Source organism: Peromyscus leucopus, chromosome 1 (genome assembly GCF_004664715.2).
Source record: "Peromyscus leucopus breed LL Stock chromosome 1, UCI_PerLeu_2.1, whole genome shotgun sequence".
NCBI classification, from domain to species: Eukaryota; Metazoa; Chordata; class Mammalia; order Rodentia; family Cricetidae; genus Peromyscus; species Peromyscus leucopus.
In genome coordinates this window covers 153,021,155-153,048,855 of record NC_051063.1, presented here as the reverse complement: position 1 = coordinate 153,048,855, position 27,701 = coordinate 153,021,155, and the positions used below count along the sequence as shown (strand labels likewise).

At 40.8% G+C, this 27,701-nt stretch overlaps 2 protein-coding genes across 5 annotated transcripts in view; both read right to left on the bottom strand.

Moving 5' to 3' along the window:
- Positions 1 to 12,883, bottom strand: part of Tsg101 (tumor susceptibility 101) — a 30,741-nt gene extending 17,858 nt beyond the window's left edge. Inside the window, exons 1-4 of one of the 2 annotated variants that reach the window (XM_028860269.2) lie at positions 12,744 to 12,883; positions 6,381 to 6,465; positions 3,381 to 3,446; positions 1,302 to 1,465 (exon numbers count right to left, since the gene is read on the bottom strand). In XM_028860269.2, coding sequence (XP_028716102.1) covers positions 1,302 to 1,465; positions 3,381 to 3,446; positions 6,381 to 6,465; positions 12,744 to 12,785 — 357 coding nt within the window. In that variant the 5' untranslated portion in view covers positions 12,786 to 12,883. The remainder of the gene's footprint in view (positions 1 to 1,301; positions 1,466 to 3,380; positions 3,447 to 6,380; positions 6,466 to 12,743) is intronic. The other variant, XM_028860268.2, reaches the window with a different exon arrangement.
- Positions 12,884 to 16,215: 3,332 nt separating this feature from the next.
- Positions 16,216 to 27,701, bottom strand: part of Uevld (UEV and lactate/malate dehyrogenase domains) — a 39,916-nt gene continuing 28,430 nt past the window's right edge. For 2 of the 3 annotated variants that reach the window (XM_037199056.1, XM_028860274.2), the window contains exons 10-12: positions 21,810 to 21,873; positions 19,320 to 19,443; positions 16,216 to 18,440 (exon numbers count right to left, since the gene is read on the bottom strand). In XM_037199056.1, coding sequence (XP_037054951.1) covers positions 18,276 to 18,440; positions 19,320 to 19,443; positions 21,810 to 21,873 — 353 coding nt within the window. In that variant the 3' untranslated portion in view covers positions 16,216 to 18,275. Of the gene's footprint in view, positions 18,441 to 19,319; positions 19,444 to 21,809; positions 21,874 to 27,701 lie in introns of those variants that run through there. The other variant, XR_003733481.2, reaches the window with a different exon arrangement.

Sequence of the window (27,701 nt, the reverse complement as noted above, 5' to 3'; positions counted from 1 at the left end):
TCTCCTAAGTCTCCTTTGTGGGGCTGGAGAGGTGGCTCAGCAGTTAAGAGCACCCGTTACTCTCGCAGAGAACCTGGGTTCAGTTCCCAGCACCTACATGGTGGCTCACAACTGACCGCAACACCAGTTTCTTGGGCCCTCTTCTGGCTTCCACAGGGACCAGGCACACATGTGGTATATATACACCCTGTCAAAATATTTATATACAAAAAATAAAAATAAATCTTAAAAAAACCCTTCTTTTGTAAGATACTCGTTGTATTGGTTCCATTCCTCTAGAGAACATCAACACAATACAGGCTTCTGGGTTATTTGTGGTACAAATGCCGCTCTGTCAGTTACACTATCAGCGGCAGAAACACAAGCTATTATCCTTGACAGCAATTCTTTGAAGAATAAGTGCACCTTTTTTTTTTTTTTCTTTTCAAGACAGGGTTTCTCTGTGTAGTTTTGGACTCTGTCCTGGAACTCACTCTGTAGACCAGGCTGGTCTTGAACTCACAGAGATCTTCCTGCCTCTGCCTCCTGAGTGCTGGGATTAAAAGGCGTGTGCCACCATCACCCAGCAGTGTACCTATTTTTAAAAATGATATTCTACTTCTGAACTTTGTCTGTTAGATTCTGTTACAGAACCTTTTTAGCTGGTTAGTATTACAGCTCATGTCTGTCATCTTAGGACTTAAAGTGAGGCAGAATGAATCTCTACAAGTTTGAGGCCAGCCTGGATTACAAACAAACAAAACAAAACAAAAAACAACTACCAGGCCAGGTGGTGGCGCATGCTTTTAATCCCAGTACTCGGGAGGCAGAGCTAGGCAGATCTCTGTGAGTTCAAGGCCAGCCTGGTCTACAAAGAGAGATCCAGGACAGGCACCAAAACTACACAGAAAAACCTTGTCTCAAACAAACAAACAAACAAACAACACCCAACCACCAACAAAAACAAAACAAAGGAATAAACAAGAGCCTTTTCTAAATGCCTCAGTTCACTGACTAGTCCACTCACTGTCTAAAATTACCTACTGTCCTTGGAATCTTCTGAGTGTAAACTGAAGACAGACGCTAGTGAGCAGAACATACATGCAATCACTTCCAAGAACCACATAATAGCCAGGAGGTGGTGGCGCACACCTTTAGTCCCAGCACTCAGAAGGCAGAGCCAGGCGATCTCTGTGAGTTCAAGGCCAGCCTGGTCTACAAAGCAGATCCAGGACAGGCACCAAAACTACACAGAGAAACCCTGTCTCGAAAACCCCCGTCCCCCCTCCCAAAAAAAAGAACAAGAACCACATAATACTTACATGTTTCCAGTCATGTAGGTAAGGTAGGTAGATTTTCCCATTTGCATCCACATGCTTTCCTGTTTTAATAGTCATTGAACTAGTAGGCTTAACAAAACAGATAGGGGGATTATATGGGTATGTGTCCAGCAGCCACAGGCATATTGGAATATTATATGTATTACCTGAGAGAGAAGAAGAAACCTCAATTACTCTTTTATCATTTTGCAGGAGTATAATATATGAGGTTGAGAGCAACAAACACCATTACTACTATCACCAACAGCATTATTTATCTTTTAAATTTAAGATGCTTCTTAGAGCTTTCTTTGGTTTGCAAGCCACACCTAAAAGGTAAAAGTGCTGACTGCTTATTGCTGGACAAGGTTCTTTTGACTCAACTTCTGCTGCTTGACTCTTGTCATTCCGCTAAAAAACCTTGCTGGAAGGAGAAGGAAGCCAGTCTCTATCCTCCAACAGTCAGCAGATGCCTTGATGTGTTTTCTACCAGACCCATGTTTAGGGCAGTTTCAGTGGTAATTACTCAGAATCAGTGTTGTTACCCTCTCCTCTTGGTTATGAAATAGAATCCCAGCAGAGAAATTTGACAACTTGTAGTCAAATGGAGGATCTCAAAAGATGCCATGGTTACCACATTAAACATAGACCAGTCTTTAGTGAGCTCAAATGTTCTAAGCAACCATTTCAACACTGAAGGAACTTGCATGTGCTTCACCTTTACAAAGTTTCAGCACACAGAAATATGTAAGCATGTTTCACCTAAAGAAATTCGATGCTAGTGGAGCTTCTGATTTTTTTCTCAGCCCTCAGACACACCCACAATGTGTAAGTCTAACACATAAAGCCTTAGGTTTATTACCAACATCCAGAATTCCCTGCTTTTTGGAAAAAAAAAAAAAAAATCCCTACAGTAACTTGGACCAGTATGCTATGACCCATGAAGAATGGTTGAGGAAAAAAAAGCAGGCTTACTTGAGATAAAATCAATATTCATACATACTTCCACAACCTGCATTCCTCACCAGATCTCATTCCCCAGTGCAATGGTGAAGTTAGTAATTAAGCTTATGTTCATCACAAGATGCTCTCAGTTAACTGTTTTTCCCCTAGGACCATGTCAGCCACAAATGACTGACAAGTGTCACTATCCCTGTGATATTCCTATATGCCCTTCTCCTATTTAATCTCACAGCACAGCAGTCACAGAACTGCTGTGTAGTGTCCCCCACAGGATCATGTTCTAAACTCTCGTTTCCCAGATGATGGCAATATTCTGGGGCCTAGGTCACAGAACTAGGTCATTAGGGGAGGGCCTCTGAAGGCTGTACTGGCCTCTGGCCCCAGCCCCTCTCTCTGGGGACATATATGTCCTAGCTAGCCACAAGAAATAAACAAGCACAACTGTCCCAAAGCAGAATAGGCTCTTAAGAAACTGAATGCTTGCTCATCATTTAGTACTTAGCAGAGAGTTGACCGATTAACAGAGACTAGTCATCCAAATGCATCATTACCAATAGTATAACCATAAAAAACAGGTGCCTTTTATTGTTTGCTTAGTACATTCAGGCTGCATGACAAGCCTTACATGTATCACTTCCATGAACTGTCAGTACTTGAGCTAGGTACTATTATTCCATTTCCCAAATGCTGTGGATGTCCATGGTCACAAAATTCAGATTGCATAGCAGGAAGTCAAATCTAGTTCTGTCCTAACTTTAAAGCACCACCTTACCGCTACACAGTACAGCTTCTCATGGTCAGAAAGATGTGAATGGTGAGAAGGGCTGAACTAGCAGACACCTAAGATCCCTCTACAGCGCTATGATTCCATGAAACATCAAGTTCCATCTGTATTGTGGGGCACTTGTTTGTTGTTATATCTTGACATAGAAGTTAAAACAAAACAAAACAAAACTGTGAGGTAGTGTTGCTAAATAAAGTTGAATTAGAACTGAAGTTAAAAACCTCTGTTTTGTCAAGAAGGCCATTAGAAAGTAAATTCAATGTACTTTTAACTCCTTGGCAGCATGTTCTTGTCAGCAGATACATCGATCATGAAAACATAAATATGTTCTTTACCTCTGTAACGCACAGGAATTGTTCCAGTGAGGTTCACCAGCTCCCTGGAACTGCCATCATTAAAAACTGAAAGGAAAAAACAAAATGTAATCATGAGCATTTTTGTAGTTACTCTTTCAGAAATACCAGTTAACTGTGAAATGAGGTTAACTTGTCAGTGTTCAATAATAAAACTCCTTTGCTGACTCACTTATGTAAAAAGCGTTGGGTTACTTGTGAAACTGGATCTGAGTGCTGCATTCCCAAATATGAGCTTTTGGTCTCCAGCTAACATGATTCTAAGCCCATTTAAAAATCACTCCAAAGAACCAGGCAGTGGTGATGCATGCCTTTTAATCCCAGCACTTGGGAGGAAGAGGCAGGTGGATCTGAGTTGGAGGCCAGCCTCGTCTACAGAGTGAGTTCCATAACAATAAGGGCTGCACAGAGAAACCCTGTCTTGAAAAAAACAAAAACAAACACAAAACCCACAATATTCTGAAGTTTCTGAGCTGTAGGCCTGAGATGGATGCCACTGATTATGCCAAAATCATATTGCCAATAAAGTTGTTTTTAAGAATCTCAAGAATAAATATATCAGTAAATAGTAAAAGTCACCATCAAGGCTGAGTATAATTCAATGGAGCATTTGTAGTGCCACTAAAAAGGAAGAAGTCACTACCAAATGATGCCATACTAAAAGCTAACCTCCCATCACTTCCTTTTAGAAACCCCCATTCACTGTGGCTGGGGATGTGGCCAAGTTGGTGGAGTGCTTGCCTAGATGCTTGAAGCCTTGGGTTCCATCACCAGCACTGCATAAATTGGGCATGGTGGCACACGCCTATAATCCTAGTGCTTGGAAGGTCAAGACATGAGAATCAGAAGTTCAAGACCATCCTCATTTACACAGAAATCCTGTCATTCTCAAATCTCAAGGTGGAATCAAAACACAGTACTGAAAATAGAGGTACCTCTACAGTTAAATACAGACATGTTCTTTCAACATGTATTTCTATTTTATGTGTGTTTTGCATGCATGTATTTAAGTGGACCATGTATGTACGTCTCATAGAGGACAGAAAAGAGCATTGGATCCCCTGGAACTAGAGTTACAGGCTGTTGTGAACTGCCATGCAAATGCTAGGGATTAGACATGAGTCCTCTGGAAGAGCAGTATGCGCTCCTAACGGCTGGGCCATCTCTCCAACGTATCACATTTTCCTTTTTTTGTCTTTTTCTTTTTTCTTTTCTTTTTTTTTTTTTTTTTTTTTGTGACAGGGTTTTACTGTGTAGCCCTGGCTGACCTGGAACTCACTGTGTAGATGAGGCTGGCCTCGAATTCACAGAGATCTGCCTGCTTCCCTAGTGCTGGGACTAAAGGCATGGTCCGACACCACCCAGCTCTTTTTTCTCTTTTAAAAAAAAAGTAAGTAAGAAAGTAAGTAAGAAAAAAGGAAGGAAGGAAGGAAGGAAGGAAGAAAGGAAGGAAGGAAGGAAGGAAGGAAGGAAGAAAAAGAGAAAAAATGAATCTTTATTTTATGTGTATGGGTGTTTTGCCTACACGTGTCTGTGCTACATGTCCATGAAGGCCAGAAAAAGGTGGCAGATTACTCGGAACTGGAGTCACAGACAGTTTTAAGCTGCTGTGTGGATGCCAGGAATGGAAATGAACCTAGGAGCCTTTTCTATCTTTTGCATAATTTGTGTTAAATGCTTTATTTCTAACAACTGGAAAGAACAGTATTATACAGGGCAAAGGCTATGATGTGGATTTGTAGAAGGGTACAAGGTCCATGTTGTTAAACATGCAGGCTTTTTTCTTTAACAGAAGAAAGTAGCACTTGTTTACATGGAAGACTGCAATAGATACTGTTTGATGACCTGGTGATCTCGTTAGTCTGTGGAGCCAGTTCTCACCCAAGTCACCTAGAATTCTGAGCAGTTTCTCAGTCACTAGAACTCAACCTCATGAAAGAGGTCCCATACACTTTACAAAATAGTTTCTTATTATGCTTATTACAACTCCTTCCTCCATAGGCCCTTGTCCTGAGCATTGTTTCTCAGTCAACAGAACCCATTCTTTTCTGTGGAAGAGGTCATAGGAGCTCTGCAAAAGACAAGTACTTTGCAAGGGAGTTTAGATGTAGTCATTCCTTAAGCTTTGTCATGATAGTTATCATGAAGAAACTTTTTCCCAAAGTTTTACTGTATTTAAATATGTAAAAAATAAGCTGGGCAGTGGTGACACACACCTTTAATCCCAGCACTGGGGAGGCAGAGGCAGGCAGATCTCTGTGAGTTTGAGGCCAGCCTGGACTACAGAGTGAGTTCCAGGAAAGGCGCAAAGCTACACAGAGAAACCCTGCCTTGAAAAGACAAAAGACAAAACTCTAGATGTTACTTTTTAAGGTACAAATTTATTTTGTCTCAGTATAAATACAAACTGGCACCTAAACTAAAGACCATTAACAAAAAATTCTCTATTTTGGAAAAGAAAAAAAAAACCCTCTGGAAAATAAACTAAATTATCTTTACAATTCCCTCCTATGGGCTGGAGGTATACATGCTCATACAGGGTTCTGGGTTTGTACAGAAAAATAAATATCCCCCAAGCCTAAACTTGTATAGTATTGTATCAAAGTAATCCCTCCCAACCCCAGTTGTTTGAGACAGGGTTTCTCTGTGTAGTTTTGGTGCGTCCTGGATCTCACTCTGTAGACCAGGCTGGCCTCGAACTCACAGAGATCCACCTGGCTCTGCCTCCCGAGTGCTGGGATTAAAGGCATGCGCCATCACCTCCCAGCTTCAAAGTAATGCTTTTTAAGACTTAGAAGCACTCAACAGACCCTTTTTTTTTCAGACTTATATTCTCCTGTTTCCTGACACTTTTGTTAGGTGTAAGTTCAACCCTTCAATTAAATACCCAACAAACTGAAAAGGAAAACAAGAAAATTGTAGCTATAAACACAAGAAACAAACTCAAACACAGTGATGGATGTTCTTGGCGCATAAACTTACCATACGAATCCAATACAGGTTTGAGATCTTTGTACATGGCGATGACATTGACAGTTTGACGGACAGTTAGATCTCTGTATTTGTACTGAAAAAAAATTACAAAGTTTACTTAAAACCAATGTGCATCACTTTACTGTTTGATTTTCTTTCTTTCTTTCTTTTTTTTTTTTGTTTTTTGTTTTTTGAAACAGGGCTCTATGTAGCTCTGGCTGCCTGGTACTCACAGAGACCCACCTGCTTCTGCCTCCCAAGTTCTGAGATTAAAGCCTGCACAGCCACCACCAGGCTGGATTTTCTTAAAATGTTACTTTCTTTGTTAGTCTTCTTGAATCTTCCACTCCTCATTAACATCAACCGCAGGCTCTCATTTCTTTACTCTTACTAGAGCTGCTCACTACTATTTTAGCACTTTTATTGAAGTTAAAAGACCCCATCAAAAGGGCTCAGTAGTTAAGAGCACTGGTTATTCTTCCAGAGAACCCAGGATGGATTCCCAGCATCCACATTGCAGTTCACAACATTGTAATTCAGTCCCAAGGGAGTCAATGCCCTCTTCTGGCTTCTGTAACTACCAGGCATGGACAAGGTGCATGGACATAAATGCAGGCATTTAAAAAAAAAATGTTCCCATCAAAAGAATTTTTTTTTAATGGGGTTTCCTTTTGTTGCCCAATCTGGCTTCAAAATAATGATCTGTCTCAAGTCCTGAGAAGCTGGGGAATTAGACTACTCAAAGACTATGCTGCATTTTTCTCTCTTTTAACGAATTTTTTCCCACACTTCACTCATTCTCAAAACTGTAGCATTCACTGTCAATATCCACTATGTTGCAACAAATCACTCACTGTATTGTTTCTCACCCTACTGGTCTCTCCTCTACTATAGAATGAGCACACTAGTTTAGGCACATATGGCAGAAGCTAACTGATCATAATACACTGACACACACAGGTTGACAAGCTCTATCCATGCAAAGCTCCTAATTGCCTTTTCTTAAAAAGCAGAAAAGCAGTTAGCTGCTGAGAATGTGACTCAGAGGTAGAGAGCTCACCCAGCATGCCTATGGTCCTGGGTTCAGTTCTCTCAGTACAGGGGAAAAAACATAAATAAAAAGCAATCAGCTATTCCAACAGAGACTCTAATACCAAGCAGAGAGCAGAGCATCAGTATGGCATGGTTCTTTATTGCTAAATTATATTAATCATATGGAGAGCCCACATTTAACCTAGTATGCAGCTGATAATGACAGCCTCATCTCTATTTTAACTCATAGAACTTCTTTGTTGCAAACCTGTCCATCTGACCTATCAAAGGCCCCATTATTTGTAACTGGCTTCTCACTTCATTCTCTTGGTATATTTTAACATACATGATCCTTTGAGTTAGTTTTTGGATCTAAAACTTGTGATAGTCAAGATTTTCATGTTCTTTATCTCTTCTCTTTAGCAAGTCCATTGCAGAGATGGTTGGTCATGCTTCTTCACTGGGAAGAAACGTGTCTGGGTATTCCTGTGGTGTCAGCAACCACTGTTTAATGTTTAGAATGATTCTCTTTAAACCTACTACAGTTTTGGACATTCCACCATGGAGATAGTAAGATGTGATCAGATATCCAAACATATGGATATGTTTGAAGGCAAAGCTTGTAGATTTTTTGTGATGTGAAAAGTGGTCTCAAAGGAGCTTCTATGATTTTTGCCTCAGCAACATCAGCCTTCATCAAGATTGCTTATGAAAGTCACCAATGCCTGTTATATGGTGTGCCATGCCCAATTCTGTCTTCATTTTATTTATAAGTGGTATCTGACCAAGCTGATTTCTTCCTCTTAAAATGTGTTCATTGGTTGGTAAGACGGCTTAGCAGGTAAAGGCCTGAAAATCTGAATCCAATCCCCCAGACCCACAGGGTAGAAAGAAGGAACGGACTCCTGCAAGTTATACTCTCATGTCCATATGCTCACTGCTGCATGTGTAAGCGCGCGCGCACACACACACATAATGAAAAAGTAAAAAAAAACCAAAACCTACGATCTTCATTTAGTTTTTAAAGTATCAAAGCTTGGTTTCTTTCTCATCCTCTCTGTTGTTTCTCTCCTTCTAGTCAATTATTATTGAGCCACAGGACTCACTCCTTTACCTCTTGGGTTTTCAAATATGTCAAAACCGCCACATTACTTACACACACACACACACACACACACACATATGGCTGGCAAGATGGCTCAGTAAGTAAAGGAGCTTACTGGCCAAGCTTACCACCCATGTTTGATTCCTAGAATCCATGAAAGGAGAATACTGACTTCAGTGGCTTGTCTTCTGACCTTCAAATGCTTGCCTTGGCGTTTATGTGCACCAATACACAGATGCACATCTTTTAAAAAAAAAAAAAAAAAAAAAAAAAAAAAAAGCTTTCATTCCGAACCTTTTCCATAAACATCAGACACATGTGAGAGCCCTTTCTTCAGTGATCCATGGTCAAACTCAATCCCCAGATATTTAACAGAAAATTCTAGAATTAAATAATTCATATAAGTTAAACTGCATTCTTTCTTTCTCTCTTTTTCTTCTTAAGATAGGGTTTCTCTGTATACCCCTGGCTATCCTGAAACTCGATCTGTAGACCAGGCTGGCCTTGAACTCACAGAGATCCACCTGCCTCTGCTTCCAAATGCTGGAATCAAAGGCATGCACCACCACCACCTAGCTAAATTGCATTTCTAAGTAGCATGGCATCTCGATGAAATCTCCAATCCCACTGTCCTACCAGGAAGTGAGTCATCTCTTTATCCAGCATATCCACACTATATTATAGGCTACCCCACCTGTTAGTGACTGACAGGCCTAAGGTCAACTGTCCCAGTGCTTATGTTCAAAGAACTATTTTACTCAACGGGCCTGAAGTTCAAGAGTGGTAACATCAGACATTTTATTAGAATATATTGTATAACTGGTCTACCTTATTACATTTATTATTATTAACCTCTTACTGTAATTAACTTGTAAGTTAAATTTTCTCATAGGGATGCATGCATAGGGAAGAGCACAACATATACAGGTTCATTTTATCTGCTTTGTCTTGGAATGTATCGCCTGTGGGTAGAGGAAGAGGGAGTACTGTGTATATCCAGTTACCATTTTGACAGCTGCGTATCTAATGAATGTTAAATTGATCAGGAACAAAACTCCTTATCATCCTCCCAATTTTATTCTTCTCACATCCTAACTCTTGCAGCTGTACCAAACCTTGGAAGTTATCCTTGAGTATCTCTCTCAATCCACAGCAAATCCCCCTCAGCAATACCTTCAAATGTATCCATAATCTTGGGCTAAAGAGATGGCTTAGTGGCTAAACGCACTTGCTCCTTTTGCAAAAGAACCAAGTTCAGTTCCCAAGACTCACACTGGGAGACTCAGAACTGCCTATAACTCCAGCTCCAGTGGATCCAACACCCTCTTCTGGCTTCTGTGGGCACCCACATGGACACCACATGTACATACACATACATACAAACAGATGTATACTTAAAAATAAATCCTTTAACAAATGTATATATACTTCTACCTCCAGAATCTGACTTCAACCTTCATAGTTATATCCATGCTCTAAGCAGCAGCAGCAGCAACAGCAGGCATTGTCTCACTTCCACTCTATAATCTCAATAGAGCACCCAAGCAGTCCCGTTATAATTTACATCAACTGGGCTGGGTGATGTAGCTCATGCCTTTAGTCTCAGTGGCAGAGGCAAGTGGATCTCTGCTAGAGCTAGAGACATGGCTTAGTGGTTAAAGGCACCTTGAAGAGGACCAGAGTTCAGTTTCCAGTACTCGTGCTTAGGGGGTTCACAAATACCTGTAACTCTAGCTCCAGAGGGATCCAATACCTTTGGCCTCTGTGTGCACCTGTATTCATGTGCACATACACAAACATATGCTTTTTTTGGGGGGGGGGATGACAAGTGTTTCACCGTGTAGCTTTGTCTGTCTGGCCTAAACTCACAGAGACCTGCTACTTAAGGCGTGGGCCACTATATCTGGCTCCATATACATAATTTAAAAAAAAAAAAACCTTCAATTGTTTCCTATCATAATCCAATCAAATGCTGAAGTCCTTACACTAGCCTGCAAGTTTCTCCAGATCTCCCATATTACTGATACAGACTTCTGCTTCAAGTCTCTGCACTTGTTTTTCCTTCTTCCTAGAATGTTCTCACCCCAGATTGCTCCAAAGCTCATTTTCTTTTACTGTCAGGTTTCTGCTCAAATAGCACTTCTCCACTTACTATCTGGTAGAAAACTATGACCTTGTCTATTTCTTTCTGCTTTATTTTCTTTCCTCCAAAGCTGCTATCAACTTCCCAACATTTTTACCATGATTTTGATAGTTATTGGCTTCTATGTAATTAAGTTCAGTAGTACAATTTTAGCCCAACTGTTCACACTGTTGTATCCCAAAATTTATGGTACAAAAAAACACTTTTTTTTTTTTTTTTTTTTGAGGCAGGGTCTTTATGAAGACCAGGCTGGCCTCCAACTCAGATTTGCCTGCCTTTACCTTCCAATCAATAGAGGCGTGCACCACCGTTTTCAGCTCAATAGCAACTTTTTTTTTTTTTTTTTTTTGGGTTTTTCGAGACAGGGTTTCTCTGTGTAGCTTTGCGCCTTTCCTGAGCTCACTTGTAGCCAGGCTGCTCGAACTCACAGAGATCCGCTTGGCTCTGCCTCCCGAGTGCTGGGATTAAAGGCGTGCGCCACAACGCCCGGCTTTCAATAGCAACTTTTAATGTGACCACTTTCATCTACCCAGCTAGTAGTGACTCATCTTCTATTGTAAACAAAATATTGTGCATAAAAACAGGTTACTGGTATGACTAAAGCATAAAGCAAGATGGACTAACAGTAAAAATATACTTAATTGATAAAATCACAACCAATGTTAACGAAAACCTGTTTAGGATAGGAGCTAAGATCAAGTTCAAAGGAGAAAAATGTTATGTAGTAATATTAAACTCTCTCTTTCTCTGCATGGACCAGAATATCTCGATAAGGGTAGAGATTCTCCAATCAGATGAAGTTATTGGGCTACATCAGGGTCCTCTAAAACAGTGGTTCTCTACCTGTGGGTCACGACCCCTGGGGGGTTGTCAAATGACCCTTCTAAGGGTCGCCTAAGACCACTGGAAAACAGATATTTATGAATGAGCCATAACAAGCCAGTAGCAAAATTACTGAAGTAACAATGAAATAATTATATGGATGGTGTTCACCACAACATGAGGAACTGTATTAAAGGGTCGAAGCATTAGGAAGGTTGAGAACTACTGCTCTAAAAGTTTAATTGGAGCTTTGAAAAAGAAATGACGATAAACGTTATTAGATAGATCTTAACTGGGCCTAGCCCTACTCTGTTATTAGGGATAACGACAGGGAAAAAAGAATCAAGACACCTAGAAGATATGGTTAGACAAGGAAGACACAGAGGTTTGGTCTTCAAGGAATATGTGCATGAATTTACTAGAAAAAGTCTACTTTTACCAGGTGTTTGTTTTTTAAACATAATGTTTTGTTTGCTTTGAAACAGGGTCTATATATCCCAGGCTGGTCTGGAACTCACAATCTGTCTGCCTCCGCCTCTAGAGTGCTGGGATTAAAGGCCTGCGCCACCACGCCCTGCTTATTCCTGTTTCCTTGTAAACTCGAAACCTCTTAAATCTACGATCTCTATCCTTCTTGCGTTGATAAAAAGTATCAAAGCCAACTCGATGAATTGGAGAAGTTAGGGCTCAACTACATCACACAGATTTTATTCCAATTAAATGTGGCAAATTATAAGAGGCATTGTGGAGTCAGGTGCCCCGTGTGACCATCAAACTAAGAAATTAATATGCAAAGTATCAAAAGCCCTTTTAAAAATTCAAAGTAAAAACCCACAACACCAGTCAAGCGGTTGAGAATTTTAAGTTCAACTCAAAGTAAACAAGCAAACAACTGAGTTAATCACAGTTAATGCATGCAATGAGTCGGAACTGCAGAGTTCTCTGGAGTGGGGAGGGGCCGGCATTCTAGATTTTCTGGCCGCTCTACTTCAGCGAGCCAATTGCACCAACAGTTCCCGAGCTCCGGCGGACCGGGCTGGGCCGGGGAGAGGCGTGCGGGGACCGGATCTGAGCAGGGCCAGCCTCCGGCCCGTAGGACCAGGCGACGGCAGGGCCGCTTGGGACGGCAAGCAGCGCCGGGCGAACAGCAGCGGCCGCGCCAGGCACGACCCCGCTTTTGTTTATGGAGGCGAAGGCGGGAAGGGCCGCTCCACGGAGGGAAGGCGGCCTCAGCCCAGCCCACGGGGCCGCCCTTTAGGAGCCGGCTCACCTTGGACATCATCTTCTTCAGCTGACTCTCGGACACCGCCATGGCGCGCGACCTCCGTCCCCGCAGGCAGAGGGTCAGCGCCACGGGGCCGCCCCAGGCCGCCAGACAATCGCCGCCGCCCCGCCCCCGCCAAGCAGGAAGCCGGCGCGCCGTGCTTCCGCTTCCCGCGCGTCACTTCCGGGGACGGCTTGAGGCTGGCTTGGGGTTTTATCCGTTCCCACAGTTGCGGGCCGGCAGGTACTGATGCTAAGCCTTTCGGCTGGCGCGCTAGTGAGCCTCGCCTCGCAGTGTCCCGCGGAAGCCCGGAGTCCGCGCCACTGGCTTGACTAGCTTGTGGGCATCCTGACCCCAGGAGTTGCTTTAGGCAATGATGCCTGAGGCCCCTCTTGGTGTATCACATACGTATGTGTTACTGTCTTTTTGTTTTGTTTTTGTTTTTAGAGACAGGGTTTCTCTGTGTAGTTTTGGAGCCTGTCCTGGATCTCGCTCTGTAGGCCAGGCTGGCCTCGAACTCACAGAGATCCGCCTGCCTCTGCCTCCCAAATGCTGGGATTAAAGGTGTGCGCCACCACCGCCTGGCTAATTTACTTTTAATTACTACGTTTCCCTAATAATTCCTGTGCACGCACCATAATGATAAACACAGGCTACAGTCTGCCTTGCAGGTCCTTGAGAGCCGGCTTATTTTCAAATTAAAAAGAATTTTTCCCTTTGAATTTCTGAGCCATCTCTCCAGTGTTAATCCCAAAGATGCAAGGAGAAAGACCACCAATCCAAATCATCATGGCCAAATTAGTTGAAGCAAGCAAAGCAAGGTTTTCATTTGTGTATACTGGTTACCTCCCCCTATGGCGGGGTTCAAGAGGACATTGGACACGTGAAAAATAAGGTTTTTATAGCTTAGGGGTAAGAGGTTTCCAAATGGAGGATCTGGCAGGTAAATAGACAGAAGCAGAGCATAATAAATTGGTCATAGCAATCTTTTGTGAAACAAAGATGTGGTTGAAAGGTGGTTTTAACAAGGTGGTCGTATCTTGGAACAAGCAATATAGTCATTTGTAGTTAAGGTTACAGGTGGGGCATAGCCCAACCCTTGTCTTTACTATAAGATGGCTTTCAAGCCTAAGATGAAGGAAGGCTGGTTCATCACCAGCCCTATTTTCAGATCCCTTTTTTTCCCCTTTGGTTTTTTGAGACAGGGTTTCTCCGGTGTAGTTTTGGTTCCTGTCCTGGATCTCACTCTGTAGACCAGGCTGGCCTCGAACTCAGAGAGATCTGCCTGGCTCTGCCTCCGAGTGCTGGGATTAAAGGTGTGCACTACCACTGCCCGGCCTCTATTTTCACATCTTAATTACCTTGTAGAATGCAAGAAGTGGTATTCGAGCTCAATTGAGTTTCTATTTCCAATAAAAGCTTGTTATAGGGGCTGAAGAGATGGCTCAGCAGCTAAGAGCACTTGTTGCTCTGGCAGAAGGTTTAGGTTTAGGTTCCCAGTTACAGGGAATCCCAGTGGCCTCAGTGGGCACCAGGCATGTAGGTGGTGCACGTACATACAATGCTGGCAAAACACCCATAAAATAATCTTTAAAAAAATTGTTAGTGACGTATCATTTATTAATTTTATAAGCACAGTCATTGGGCTTAGTGGTTAAAAGCACTTGTTCTACAAGTATGAGGGCCAGAGTTCAGACCTCACAGGGCATTCCTACCCACGTCTATAACATCTATAGCATTGGCTTCAAGAGGGGTGAAGAAGGATCTCTGGGCTTGCCGGCATCCAGCTTGGTAAAGATGTGAGTCCCAGGTTCAGGAGGAGACCGTGCTTCAAAAATAGGATGAGAGTGATGGAGGAGGACACTGAACACCTCCCCCACCCCCATGTCTTTATAATACTCAAAAAGCACGATTTTAAACTGTTCTTAAAGTTCTTAAAGTTGTAGCTTACTTAGAAATGCCTTTAACTAGCAACTGTTTCTATGAATTGGAGTACTAAGTAACACACTGCTTTAGAAGTTTTCTTAACTAGGTGTGGTGATCTATAATTTATAATTGAAGTCCTTGGGAGGCTGAGGCAAGATAAAAGATCAAGTCCTGCATAGGGCTATATAACATTATCCTGTTTCGAAAGTTTTCTATCTAAAATATATATTTTTAAATTTGGAAACAACTGATAAAGGTCATTTTCTTCATTTTGTACTTAAGCCACTTGAATGAATAATGCACATGGGTGCCCTGAGAATAACACACACACACACACACACACACACACACACACACACACACACACACACCCTTTAATCTGAATGTATTTTCTTTCATTTAATCAGACATCACATGGTCCTTTTAAAATCAAAGTTTATTTTGTTCATTATTTAAGGAAAACAATGTAAATTGGAAAATGAAAAATATACCTTACAGTACCAAAAAGCATTTTAATCCACGTCCCAATAAAAATTATGAAGTACCGCATGATTTTAGAAAAATGAATGTTTCCCCCTCCTTGTCAGATGGCAAGAAGAAAAAACATTTTACTTAACATAGTGTTTTTAAAATGAGGAAATAAATATTTCACTAGCTTTTCACAAAAGCCTGAATTTCAGAACATAATAAGGTAAAACAACAGGTTTTTAATTTGATGTATAATTGATTGAAATGTATCAGATGTTAGATATTATCTAGGAAATGAACACTACTGCAGAGCCTGTACCTCAGAGGAGAGATTCTCAAACACTGTATATTTCCCTCTGGTTTTGAGACTGATACAATATATGGGTTAATCAAGTCAACATCATCTAAACCATTAAAAAATTTGGAGAAAATGAAGGTTACCAGACAGAAGCCCTGTGATTGTTAAATAATCATCAAATCAAAATGAAGTACCACCTGACTTACAAGGAATTTATGATTGTTACTTAACTGAAGGAAATGTGTGATACAGAAAATGACTTCTGTACTATATGACCTTTTGAGGTTGAGGTCAAACTCTAACAAAATACTTGGAATAATAGTGAGTGTTCAGTAAATATCTGTTGTATTGACATTGCTTTCTATAATTAAGATAGTTCTTGGCAGTTCATTGTTATAATATCTGCATTTGGTTTATTGTTCAGGAGAGTTATTAGATTTTAGAAACTAGGTTGTGGATGAACCACAATGTGGAAGACTTGCCTAGCATGCATCAGATCCTGGGTTAGATCCCCACAAACAGAACAAAACAAAACAAAAATTGTTGCTGGGCATGGTAGTCAGTACTCATGAGGCTTAGGTAGGATGATTGCTGACAGTCTGAGACTAGTCTCAAAAACAAATGAAGAGGACCAGGTGGTGGTGGTGCACACCTTTAGTCTCAGCACTTGGGAGGCAGAGGCTGGGGGATCTCTGTGAGTTCGAGGTCAGCCTGGTCTACAGAGTGAGTTCCAGGATAGCCAAAGTGGTTACACAGAGAAACCCTGTGTCAAAAAACAAAACAAAAACAAAATGAAGAGAAAGAAATTCTATTTTAGGAATTACTGAATTCCAAATTAGTTATCATCTATTAGAAAATACTACTTTAAAACACATAAATGATTGTTTCAACTTTACTTTCCTATTTCATACAAAAGACCAGTAAAAGCAACACCAAAATCATCTACAAAGAACTAATATTTATCTCTTCAACTACCTCAAGTTTTGTGGTTCTGGGACCAAAAACTATAAAACCTGCATATAGGGCAAGCACCTTACCACTGAGCTACATCCTAGCCTGAATGTCCAAGGTTTAATCCAGTGAACTCTGCTGGGAGTCTTCCTCAGCACATTACTGTTCTACTTTCTCCAAAGTGGATGCTGAAGCTCACTTGTCAGTGTTAACTACCGAGTGTCACACCGAGAAGAGATTACTTCCTTCCACCTCACAAACCACTGAGCTCCTCTCTCTAACCAGACGGATTCCAAACACTCTGGACTTCACTGCACTTAGCACACTTGCATTTACATGATATTTTGTTATTGTGTTCCCCTGCTAATCTGTAAGTACCAGCAAGGCTTGTCCCTAATCTGGGCATGTTCTCCAATAAAGTTTCCTTTGTGAAAAGTTCTAATAACCACTGGCTGAACAACTAAATAAATAAACATTGTCTTCAGCACATACCACCTGTGTTATTTGTTGAGTCTCTGGGGGTCAGGCTAATCAATCTTTGTAAAAAATACTTTTAAAAATATAGCTGGGTGTGGTGCTGCATGCCTTTAATACCAGCACTTAGGAGGCAGAGGCAGGTAGATCTATGAGTTTGAGGCCAACCTGGTCTATAATAGTGAACTTCAAGACAGTCAGGACAACATTTAACAAAAAAAAAAAAGGCTCCCACATGAAAATGAAAGTAATTCTTTCATAGTATCCCAAGCCTCAACTTTAGTTAGTGTCTTGTGACAGCTTGGCTTTTAGGCCTCTAGGCCTCCCCACAGCCCTCGTTGCTGCCTATAAAAAGTAAGAGGCTATACAGGTGAGCAATGCTCCTTAGAACCCATGCAATCTCAGACACCAAAGTTGAACTTCCTCCTCTGTAATGAAGAGAAACAGTCCGACCTCAGCCAGTCAGTGTCAGGACTCTACAAATAAAGAGCTCACGATACAGGAGCTGTGCCAGCGCGGTGTCACAGCAGTCACTGAGCTGGCTCGCCCACGTGGAGATACTGACTAACCAACCACTCAGGCACAGTCGGAAGTACTTCTTCTGGGATGACTAAGGCTTGCTCAGAAGCAGCAGACCAAAGCCTCTCTCCCTTAAGACCAATGGGTTTTTTTTTATGAAAACTTCATATTTTGGTTTCAAAATATACTGTTTTGCTGCTATTCATTATCTAAGGCCACAGAAAAACACACCTCTCCTTTTCTACTAACACAGTTTTAAGATACATTCAAGATCTTCTAGCCCAGGAAGAGATTATTATAGAAATTTTCAGAAAGGAAGTCTCATTGGAAATTAAATAAATAAATAATTTTTCATATATTTAAAATTCCATTTAACCAATTTAAAATGCATACTAAAATCCTTTCTAATGTTTGGTAGCTAGTGAATTTGAAGTGGGAAAATAAAATGCTTTGCCATTACCATCTACTGGATCTTGCAAAAGAAGCGAATTAATGGGTAAAGCCACGAATCTCTGCATGTACACCTACCACAGATTTGTGCCCATCCCACCTTCAGCTCACCATGCTTAGAATAAACGTCCACAGCAATCTTTAAGGAATGAGTTTCTTTCAGAACATCTCTAAAGTGCTAGACGTGCCTTAAGTTAGGACAAATGCAATTTAAAATGATACACAATGCAAATGAATATTTATCCCTGCTGTAGGTAGGTCAAAAACTCCAAAAGAAATTAGATCCTTTCCCATTCTCTAACTTCTCAAGGCTTCAAATTACAAAGCTAGCTAAGAAGCTATCTACCATAAAGGCTGTTTGTAAGAACCAATAGAAGTTGTGTAAGTTCCCAAAACTATGTGTGCTGGCAAAATTAAGCAAGCTTCCCCCTTCAGGTGCCTGTGCTTGGGAATCACAGTTTCAGCTGCTTCTGGAGATCGTGGATTGAGGACCCACTGTTCTGGAGTGTCTCAGTCACTGTGTCTTCTGCTCTGGTTTTGACGACTTCAGATACTCCACTGGTTCCCAGGATGCATGGCAAACTTAAAAACACTTCATTATCTAAACCATAATATCCCTGAAATGAAAAGTTGGGATTATAATAAAGCTGAATTAACACAAAATATTAGAAATCATGGGGCTGGAGAGATGGCTCAGCAGTTAAGGGTCTGTACTGCTTTTTCCAGAGGATCTGAGTCATTCCCAGTACCCATATCAGGCAGCTCACAAACTGCATATAACTCCAGCTTCAGGAGTTATAGCCTCTATGGGCACTCACACACACATATATATAATTAAAAATAATAAAAACAAATTTAAAAAGTAAGATAATGAAAAGAATTCTCCCTTGACTTTTCTATTAAAAAGTGATACAAGTTAAACTTCATTTGCTTACTGATTTTTGAAACTTGAGTTATGGCTCCGGAAAATGTTTGAGCTAGGAAGAGCCTGGTCAAAGACACCCTCTTTTAAACTAGCTGTCTGCAATATGGTCAGCAGACTGGAGGCTAATCCAGAGATGGACAGAAGAGTCCTTGGGGAAAGACAGCATGGACTCTGGGCACAGCCACACACATTAAGTAATTTTACGTTTTCTTTCCACATTGCATTTCTCTTCTGGTGTTCAAAAAAAATCTGCCCCAGTATTTATGCCTCGTGTTAGCTGTGTTTTTGGGGGAATTTATGCTCTGGTAAAAGGCAGAAAACTGCTGGGGTGCTTGCTGGCCTAGGGGATACATGACAACCAGGAAAAGCACAGACCATAACCTTTGGGAAGGCCCCCAAGTTATGTGCGAGTGAAAGGACAAGCTGATCAGGCCCATTTCCCACAGCAGAGCAACTCAAGACTTTCTGTCCCACACCAAAGCTGCTGGTGCTGACACCGCAGTCCTGCTGCCTTTATAGGATTACTACCAAAGACACCGAAGTCTAAAACACATGAATGAAAATAAGTTACCTTTGCTAGAGTTGATACAGAATGCACTTTCTTTTTATTATTTACAAGAGTGTCCACCAGGTCAGCCACAGACAGTCCGACAGACCAAGATCTCTGACCTTTTACCCTCAGTAGTTCCATGGCTCTAGATGACAAAAGAGAAAGATGTCAGAAAATTTAAGAAGACTTGCAGATAATGTAATTATTACTTAAGTTCTTCCTAAAATGTGAGATTCATAGTTCACAGAGAAAACACAAATACCCTCATAGCATAAAAAATATGCTCACCATCATGAATATTTAACTAAATATTACCTAAACAGTAAGTATCATCTGGGCATGGTGGCACATGCCTTTAATCCCAGCACTTGGGAGGGAAAGGAAGATGGAACTCAGTGAGTTCCAGGCTAGCCAGGACTAACTCTGTCTTACAACTGAATAAAAAGCCATATAAATATCAGTTCAGCCTATCAATGCTGACAACAATGACAAGGACCGACAACTAGTTTTGAGAGTTGTATGAAGAAAGCAGCCGTTATTATAAGTGCTGCTCAGAGTATAAAGTAATATCAGAGAAAACGGGCAGCAATGATCTAGAAACCCCTTTCTCACCCTTTGTCCTGTGGCTCAAGTGAGCCAAGGTATACATATGAGCATGTGTGCTATATTTGAGAAAAAGTTATCCAAAGGGAATGGTTAAATAATTAATTGCCAAATGCCACCCCACATAGCTCTTATGAAAATAAGGTTGGGGGCTAGTTGGCTCAGAGGCTGGAAAGCACACGCTGCTTTTCTAGAAGACTGAGTTCAGTTCCCAGCACCCAAGTCAGAAGGCTCACAACTGCAGTGACTCCAGCTGCAGGGAGCAGACCTCCTCTTCTAGCACGCAGGCACCATCTGTTTCCAGACCATTTGCTATTTCACCATCACCAACAAAGCTCTCAAGTCTGGTGTGGTAGTAAAGTGTAGATTTTTAAATCATCAGTTTGCCAGTTTTAGCACATCTAACAGTTGGGAAGAGTAGTGAGTGAGGTAATTTAACCTGACTAGGTAATACTGTGTTAACAGGCTCTTCCTCATTGTTTTGGTTGGATGGTGCTGGAGATTAAACTCAGAGCCATGGACGTGCCAAAAGACTAAATTCCCATGTCCTACACCAAAGCTGCTGGTGCTGACCCAGCAGTCTTGCAGCTTAATAAGATCAGAGTCTAAAATGCAGGAATGAAAATAAATAAGTCACCTTTCCTGAAGTTGACAGAGAACGCACTCTTACAAGAGTCCACTAGGAGAGATGGCGAGATGGCTCAGCAGTGAAGGACACACAGGACCCAGGTTTGGTTCCCAGCACCCAATTGGCAGCTCACAACTGACTGTAATTCCAGTTCCAGGGGATCTGACATCCTTGTCTAGCTTCTGCATGTGTCAGACACACATGTAATGCACATACATACATGCAAGCAACTCTTTTATACATATAAAATAAAAATAAATCCTAAAATAAGAAGGTAGACTTGATGTACAATACAGAAAGATATTTAATTTTATAATTAATCAGTTTGCAGGATGGTACAGATAGTATAACCTATTATAAATGAACACTGTATTTGCAGAAATATTACAAAGTTGGGGGCATGTTAAACTGGTTGTTTCTAGAAGATGGATTATCTCAGCTTTTTACTCTCTATAAACAGCTGTGGTATTTGAAGTTTAGAATAGGCATACATTTTTTTGTTAAGAAAAGGTATGTAAATTAAACCTGTTTAAATTTATTCCATTTAAAAACTATAGGGAGCATAATTCAGTGGTAAAACACATGCTTAGCACATCCATGGCTCTGAGTTTAATCTCCAGCACCATCAAAACAAACAAACAAACAACAAAAAACAACAACAAAATAGAAGAATGTATAATGCAATAATGCAGTACTATTTTACATTACCTTGCACACTATTCTTTCCAACTGTTATGTGTTCTAAAACTTACAAGCTGAAGATTTACAGATCTACACTTTACTGCCACACCAGACTTGAGGAGAGTATTGTTTGTGATGGAGAAATAAAAATGGTCTGAAAATAATCTTTGTGTAAACCCAATGTACGGGGCAAACCCCAGAAGGCCTCCAGACAGTGCGTCTGTTCACTGCACTCCCCTCTGACAAGGATATGGAAAGCTTTGGTCTTAGACTGATTTCCCAATGTATTCCTGTATACTTATTCTATATCCATTTCTAGGCGATTGTAGAGATGAGTCCTCTTCCACACTAACTTAGTATTAGATGATTAGATATAAAGGAGGCAAATCACTGTCTCAAATCACGACACTGCTCTTCCCTTTAAATGTCTAAACAAGCTTGCAAAGTCCAGGCCTACATAGCACTGCTCCTTGTACCTCAGTATTTCCTGTTAGCTAGTCCTGTTTACAGAAGCCTGGTAAGAACCTGCCGTATAAATTGCTGCTGTGTCAGCTGTGAAGCACGTGACTTAGCTGGATATTCGAAAATTTACACTTTACCTGCTGGACAGCTGTGCCTGAGAGCTATGACTCATTACTCCGTCTCGGCCACTCCATGAGCACACTAAAATTAAACAAAGAATTGGTTATATTTTGCCAATGATTTTCTAAGGCTAAGGTGTGGCAAATGACTGAGAGTGATGGCTTATGCTTTTAAATTGCAGCCATCAGGAGGCAGAAGCAGGAAGATAGATCTCCTTGAGTTCAAAGCCAGCCTGATCTACAAAACAAGTTCCAGGACAGCCAGGGCTACACAGTGAAACAGTGATTTAAAAAAAAAAAAAAAAAAAAAAAGGGTGTGTGTGTGTGTGTGTGTGTGTGTGTGTGTGTGTGTGTGTGTAACAACCGGTCAAGTGACCTGGTCTTTTTACAGTTTTTCATCCTTCCAACAACAGTTACTTTTCTATTGATGGCACTGAATTTTCTATGCTGGGACAAGATTTTGACCCTAAATCTCCTAAAAATATGATCCCTAAGATCTACTTTGTGGCTTCTTTACCTGTTCTCACTCATCAGCAAAGATCCACAGGGGCCACTGTTCACACAGGAGGAGCTCTTTCCTCAGGCGGCTGCAGATAACAGGCTATCCAGTGCTATAAGCACTTGACATTTGTTCTGCTGGGAAGCACACTGACTATCTGAGGAATAACTTGGTAACCTATTTTCGGATGGAATTCTACAACTGTAAGAGAAGCCACGCCTTCCAGGTTACCCAAATCCTCTAACCATAGTGTTCGTAAGATAATTAAAAAATCTGATTCAGCACAAAGAAGTCATAGTTTTTAAAGCATGATGGGACTTGAAACCTCCTTTTTGCACATTCCAAGCACGTACTTTGCCAAGGCACTGCATCTGAAGCGCCCACAAACTGGATATTTGTGCTGTTTTTTTAATATTGGCCTGAAATTGCAACATTTGAAACCAATTCCAATATTCATCTATATAAAGACTTTTTTATATATATAATTCTATTTTAGGGTAGGCAAAGCAAAAATACATTTGGCTATAGAAGAATATCTTATATCACATACTCTAAACTGCATTAAAATCAACCAACCAAACCAAACCAAACCAAACAAACAAAGCCAGACTATTTAGTGATGTGTCAGCAACAACGGACTTGGTAGAACGCGGACGCCTCCCTTCTTCAAGCTGACTGATCATAAGCTGCCCTGGTGCAGGGGTCGCTTGTTCCTCTTTTTTGTCCTCTGCAGTCTCTCTTCTACTATGATGCTGAGGACAGGAGCTAACACACAGTCAACCCTACACACCATTCAAGATTACATTTAGTAACCACACCACCACTGCGGACTCGTGTAATAGTTAAGGTCAAAAATATGAGGAAGCTTCAGGCTTTTTCTATAATGCTGGGATTGAACCTAGCGCCATGCTCATTCTGGGCAGGTGCTCTAACACTGTACCCTACACCCCGTTGTCTCCGCCTCCAAAACAAACAACAACAAAAAACCCACAACCCTTTTTGCAAGTAAAAAAGCACAAACCTAAGAACTGTTATACAAAAAATATAAATATTTATAGAAAGCTAAGAATTTTTTAAAATTTATTTTTACTGGATTTTTGTTGTTTTGATTTTGTTTGTGACAAGGTTTCACTATATAGTACTGGCTTGCCTGGAACTCCTTTTGTAGATCAGGCTAGAACTCTCAGAGATCCTCCTGCCTCTGCTTCCTGAGTGCTGGGATTAAAAGTGTGTGCCACTATGACAGGCCTAAGAAATGTTTTAAATGTTCTACTTAGAAGGGTTATATAAGAATTACTTACGTAGGTTTTCTGTTATATTATTAATATAATATTAGCAATAATTAAAAACTGGAGCATGAAGAACATTTGCTAACTGAAATACAGTATTATAGACCTTAAAAGGATAATTAGTAGCAAGGTAGGCATGAGAAAAATTCACAAAGGAGATAAAATAATCAGAAAACTATGAGTATTGCTATCAGTATGCATAGTTAAGATGGAACAGGTGGATAAATAAGAATCTCATATCCTTTTTTTACTTAATTTAAAAAAAAATTATTTACTTATGCATATCAGTGTTCTACTTGCACATATGCCTGCACGACAGAAGAGGGTATCAGATCCCATTATAGTTGGTTGTGAGCCACCATGTGGTTGCTGGGAATTGAACTCAGGACCTCTGGAAGAGCAACCAGTTCTCTTAGCTGCTGAGCCACTTCTCCAGCCCTTAAATTTTTTTAAGGTTTACTTATTTTATGTGTGTTGCCTGCATCTATGTATGTGCATAGAAGCTGTGCCTGAAGAGGCCAGGAAAGGGCATCAGAGTCCCTGACACTGGAATTCCAGGCAGTCGTATGCCACCATGTGGTGCTCAGAACCCAACCTGAGCCCTCTGCAAGAACAACGAGTGCTCTTAACCACGCAACCACCTCTCTAGCTCTATGCATCTCACATCTTTTAATCTTTCCTCTATATAAGCCCTGACTCATAAGTTAAGAGAGAAAATGTTTAGTGTCCAAATCTGCTTGTAACAAAATAAGTAAGTCAGGATTCACTTAATTATTTCCCGTTCTGTTTTACTGCCCAGCCCTTTACATCCTGATGTAGATCCATTCTTGGTTAAGACATTTAAAATAACGCATTTAATCATCTTTATCCTCTATTCTGCAATCTTCAGAAACAGGCTCCAAGAACTTTAATGAAAACTGTCCATAGGGGACACGGGCTGAAGCTTAGTCGGCAGAGGGCTTGGGTTCAACTCTCAGCACTAGAGAATTATCACTGAGTGTGGTGACACACCTGCAATCCTGGCACTAAGGAGGCGAGGGAAGGAGGATCAGAAGTTCAAAGGTCATCTTCAGCCTGGGTGTATGAGACCCTGTCTTATAAAAATTAATAAAGTAAAAATACTGCCTATAGGACTGCTCTTTTTTTATTACATACAAAGCCAAACCTGTGCCAAAAGAGATAACAGATTCTGTTCTGAGATCCAGCCCTCAGACTGCTAAAATACCACTGCAGTGATCTGTGTTTACATATGATTTCAACAACACAGTTAAAAAGAGCAGCTCTTGAGCAAATGTTCTGCTAACCGTATAACTTGGTGCAGAATAAATAATTAACTTTTGGTCACAACAAGGTGATGTCAGGATCATTCATTCACTCCAAAATAAGCGAAGCATTCCAAGCTGAAGGAGACGACTGTTGTATGAAAAACAGGCGTGTAAATGGCACAGCGGTGATGATACAACAGACAAAGGGTAACTCGGTACGCTACTGCTTTAACGCATGCACAGACTTACCTAACCTGGAGTACTTCTGGGAGGAGTGCCATGCAAGTAGCCATGGCGGAAAGCAGGAACTAGCTAAGGGAATGGGTGTTCCGGGAGAGTGCATGAATCACTGCAGGTGACCTTCTGGTTAGCCTCGGACACCTGGCAGAATAGCAGCTGAAGCTGAGGAAGGAAGCAGGCAACAGAGCCTAAAGCTCTTATTTGCCCTGGGACTCCTCCCTAGGCTGTGGCTATCACTGGAGAACTTGAAGAGGAGGATTTTACTTAGACACTTCTATTCTTACAACTGTTCCCAAGACCTAACATTGCTTCACTTCAAAGTGTTCTTTTACATTTCCTTTTGCTAATTCTTATTCACTGCCATCTTTAAATAACAATTCACTGAGTGTTTACTCTGCACCAGGCATGGCATAAAATATTTAAGTGACATTAAGTGACAGCAAGAAAGAATACATCTTTAGCATCAATTTAGGGCTGCTTTCATTGGATATATCACTCTCAGCAGCTCACTCATCCTTACTGGGCTGTGTTTCCTCTTCAATACATTTAGAAAACAGGTACTCAGCAGGTGGTGGTGGCGCATGCCTTTAATCCCAGTACTTGGAAGACAGAGGCAGGCAGATCTCTGTGAGTTTGAGGCCAGCTCTGTCTACAGAGTGAGTTCCAGAACAGCCCAGGATACACAGAAAAATTCTGTCTCAAAACAAAACAACAACAAAAACACTGGCTACTCTTCCAGAGGATCTGAGTTCAATTCCTGACACATACATGGCAGCTCACAACCATCTGAAACTCTAGTTATAGGGGATCTGACACCCTCACACAGACATACAGGCAGGCAAAACACCAATACATATAAAATAAAAATAAATGAATTTAAAAAAGAGAAAACTGTTTCTTCCTTCCCAGGGTATTTGTAAAATTTAAGTGAGATACCTGTATGAAAAGTACTTCATAAAAATGGTAATAATTAAAAATCAGTTCTATCACATTACTGTTGTCACTGGTGCAAAAACTACCAGTTGGTCTCTAGCATGCAGCCAGCAGAGGGAGCTTCTGATCCATTTCTGCCTTTAGGGACATGTAAGAAAACCTAGCCATGGATATACCCCAGGGTGAAGCAAGAGTTGAAGACTACAAAGGCGAGAGCCAGGGGTGTAGCTCTGTGGTTGGAGTTTTTCTAGCAAGTACAAGGATCCCTGGAATTGATCCTAGCACTGTAAAAGACAAACATCTGGTGCGTTCCTAGACAGTAAACAGGACGATGGCCTGGAAGTGTGAGCCACTTCCGAGGTGCTCCTGACTGAGTGTACATTCATGAGTGCTTGCTCTATTAGGTTTTAAAATTTGCATATAGCTCTCTATATATATATTTATACTATATATGTCAAATATTATAACACTGTATTTAAATAATCCCAATTTGCATCCTCCTCTATTCCCATTTCTAGTTCTCAGCTGAAAACCCAAGTTACAAGTGCCATGTCTATTCCCTATGTTTTCACTGCCTCTTGGCAACAAACCAATCCTGCCTTCTGGTCACTCCTACATGAAGCCCCAAGCTCCCAAGATATGGGTCAGCAGAGCCACCACAGTATCTTAGGAACACAGGTGTTCATCAGAACTTTCTGATGAAATAAATCCCTATATTTGGGGCTGGAGAGATGGCTCAGTGGCTAAGAGCACTGACTGCTCTTCCAGAGGATCTGGGCTCAGCACCCAGCACCTACTCACATGGCAGCTTACACCTGTCTGTAACTCTAGGATCCAACAGACATACAGGCAAAACACCAATGCACATAAAATAAATTTAAAAAGAGACATGCTATAAATCCCTACATTTGAGATAAAAGGCCATTTAATTAAAAAAAAAAACACCTACTTTTAAAGGAGATTTTAATTATTCTTGTTTAAAGACCTCAGATTCTATTAAATTATTACTTTTCTTCCTTCACCTACACATACTAGATGAAGATATATAGCCATATTTATTAAGTGACACCATCTTATTTTTTGTTTTTGTGATTTTGTAAGTTACTACACATATGTATGTATTATGTTGTTGTTAGGAAGTTTATTGACCCCACCACAAAGGAGGAATAAGTCAGGCAGTAACTACAATACTGCCTGCCTAATACAATATTTTGAAATGTTCTTATTCAACTCTATATTTATTATATGTGAAAACTTATTAGGGGAACTAGTTAAATACATTATGATATATTCTATACTTGAAGAGAAAACACCAGTGTCCATATTTTAACACTATCTGCAGGCAGTTCCTAGCTGGTGCCTCTGCCTGGTTCTGATTTCCCATTCCCAGAATGTGTTCATCACTCTTTACTGTCTATTCAAATCCTACCCATTCTTCCAATACCTCATTCAATGACTACCTTTACCATCAAGGTACTATAGGTATAGTATTCTTTTTTTCCTAGTGATTTCAACCCATGTCAAATGCATATATAAATGTCTAAGCATCAAAATAACAATAATAAAGAGTATCATGTATCTTGTCAGCTAAAATATCTGCTATTTTCTTCTCTCTAAAAAAGAGACTGTGTGCACACCTTTCACATTACATGGAATCTAGTGAGCATGGAGTAGAGCATAGACA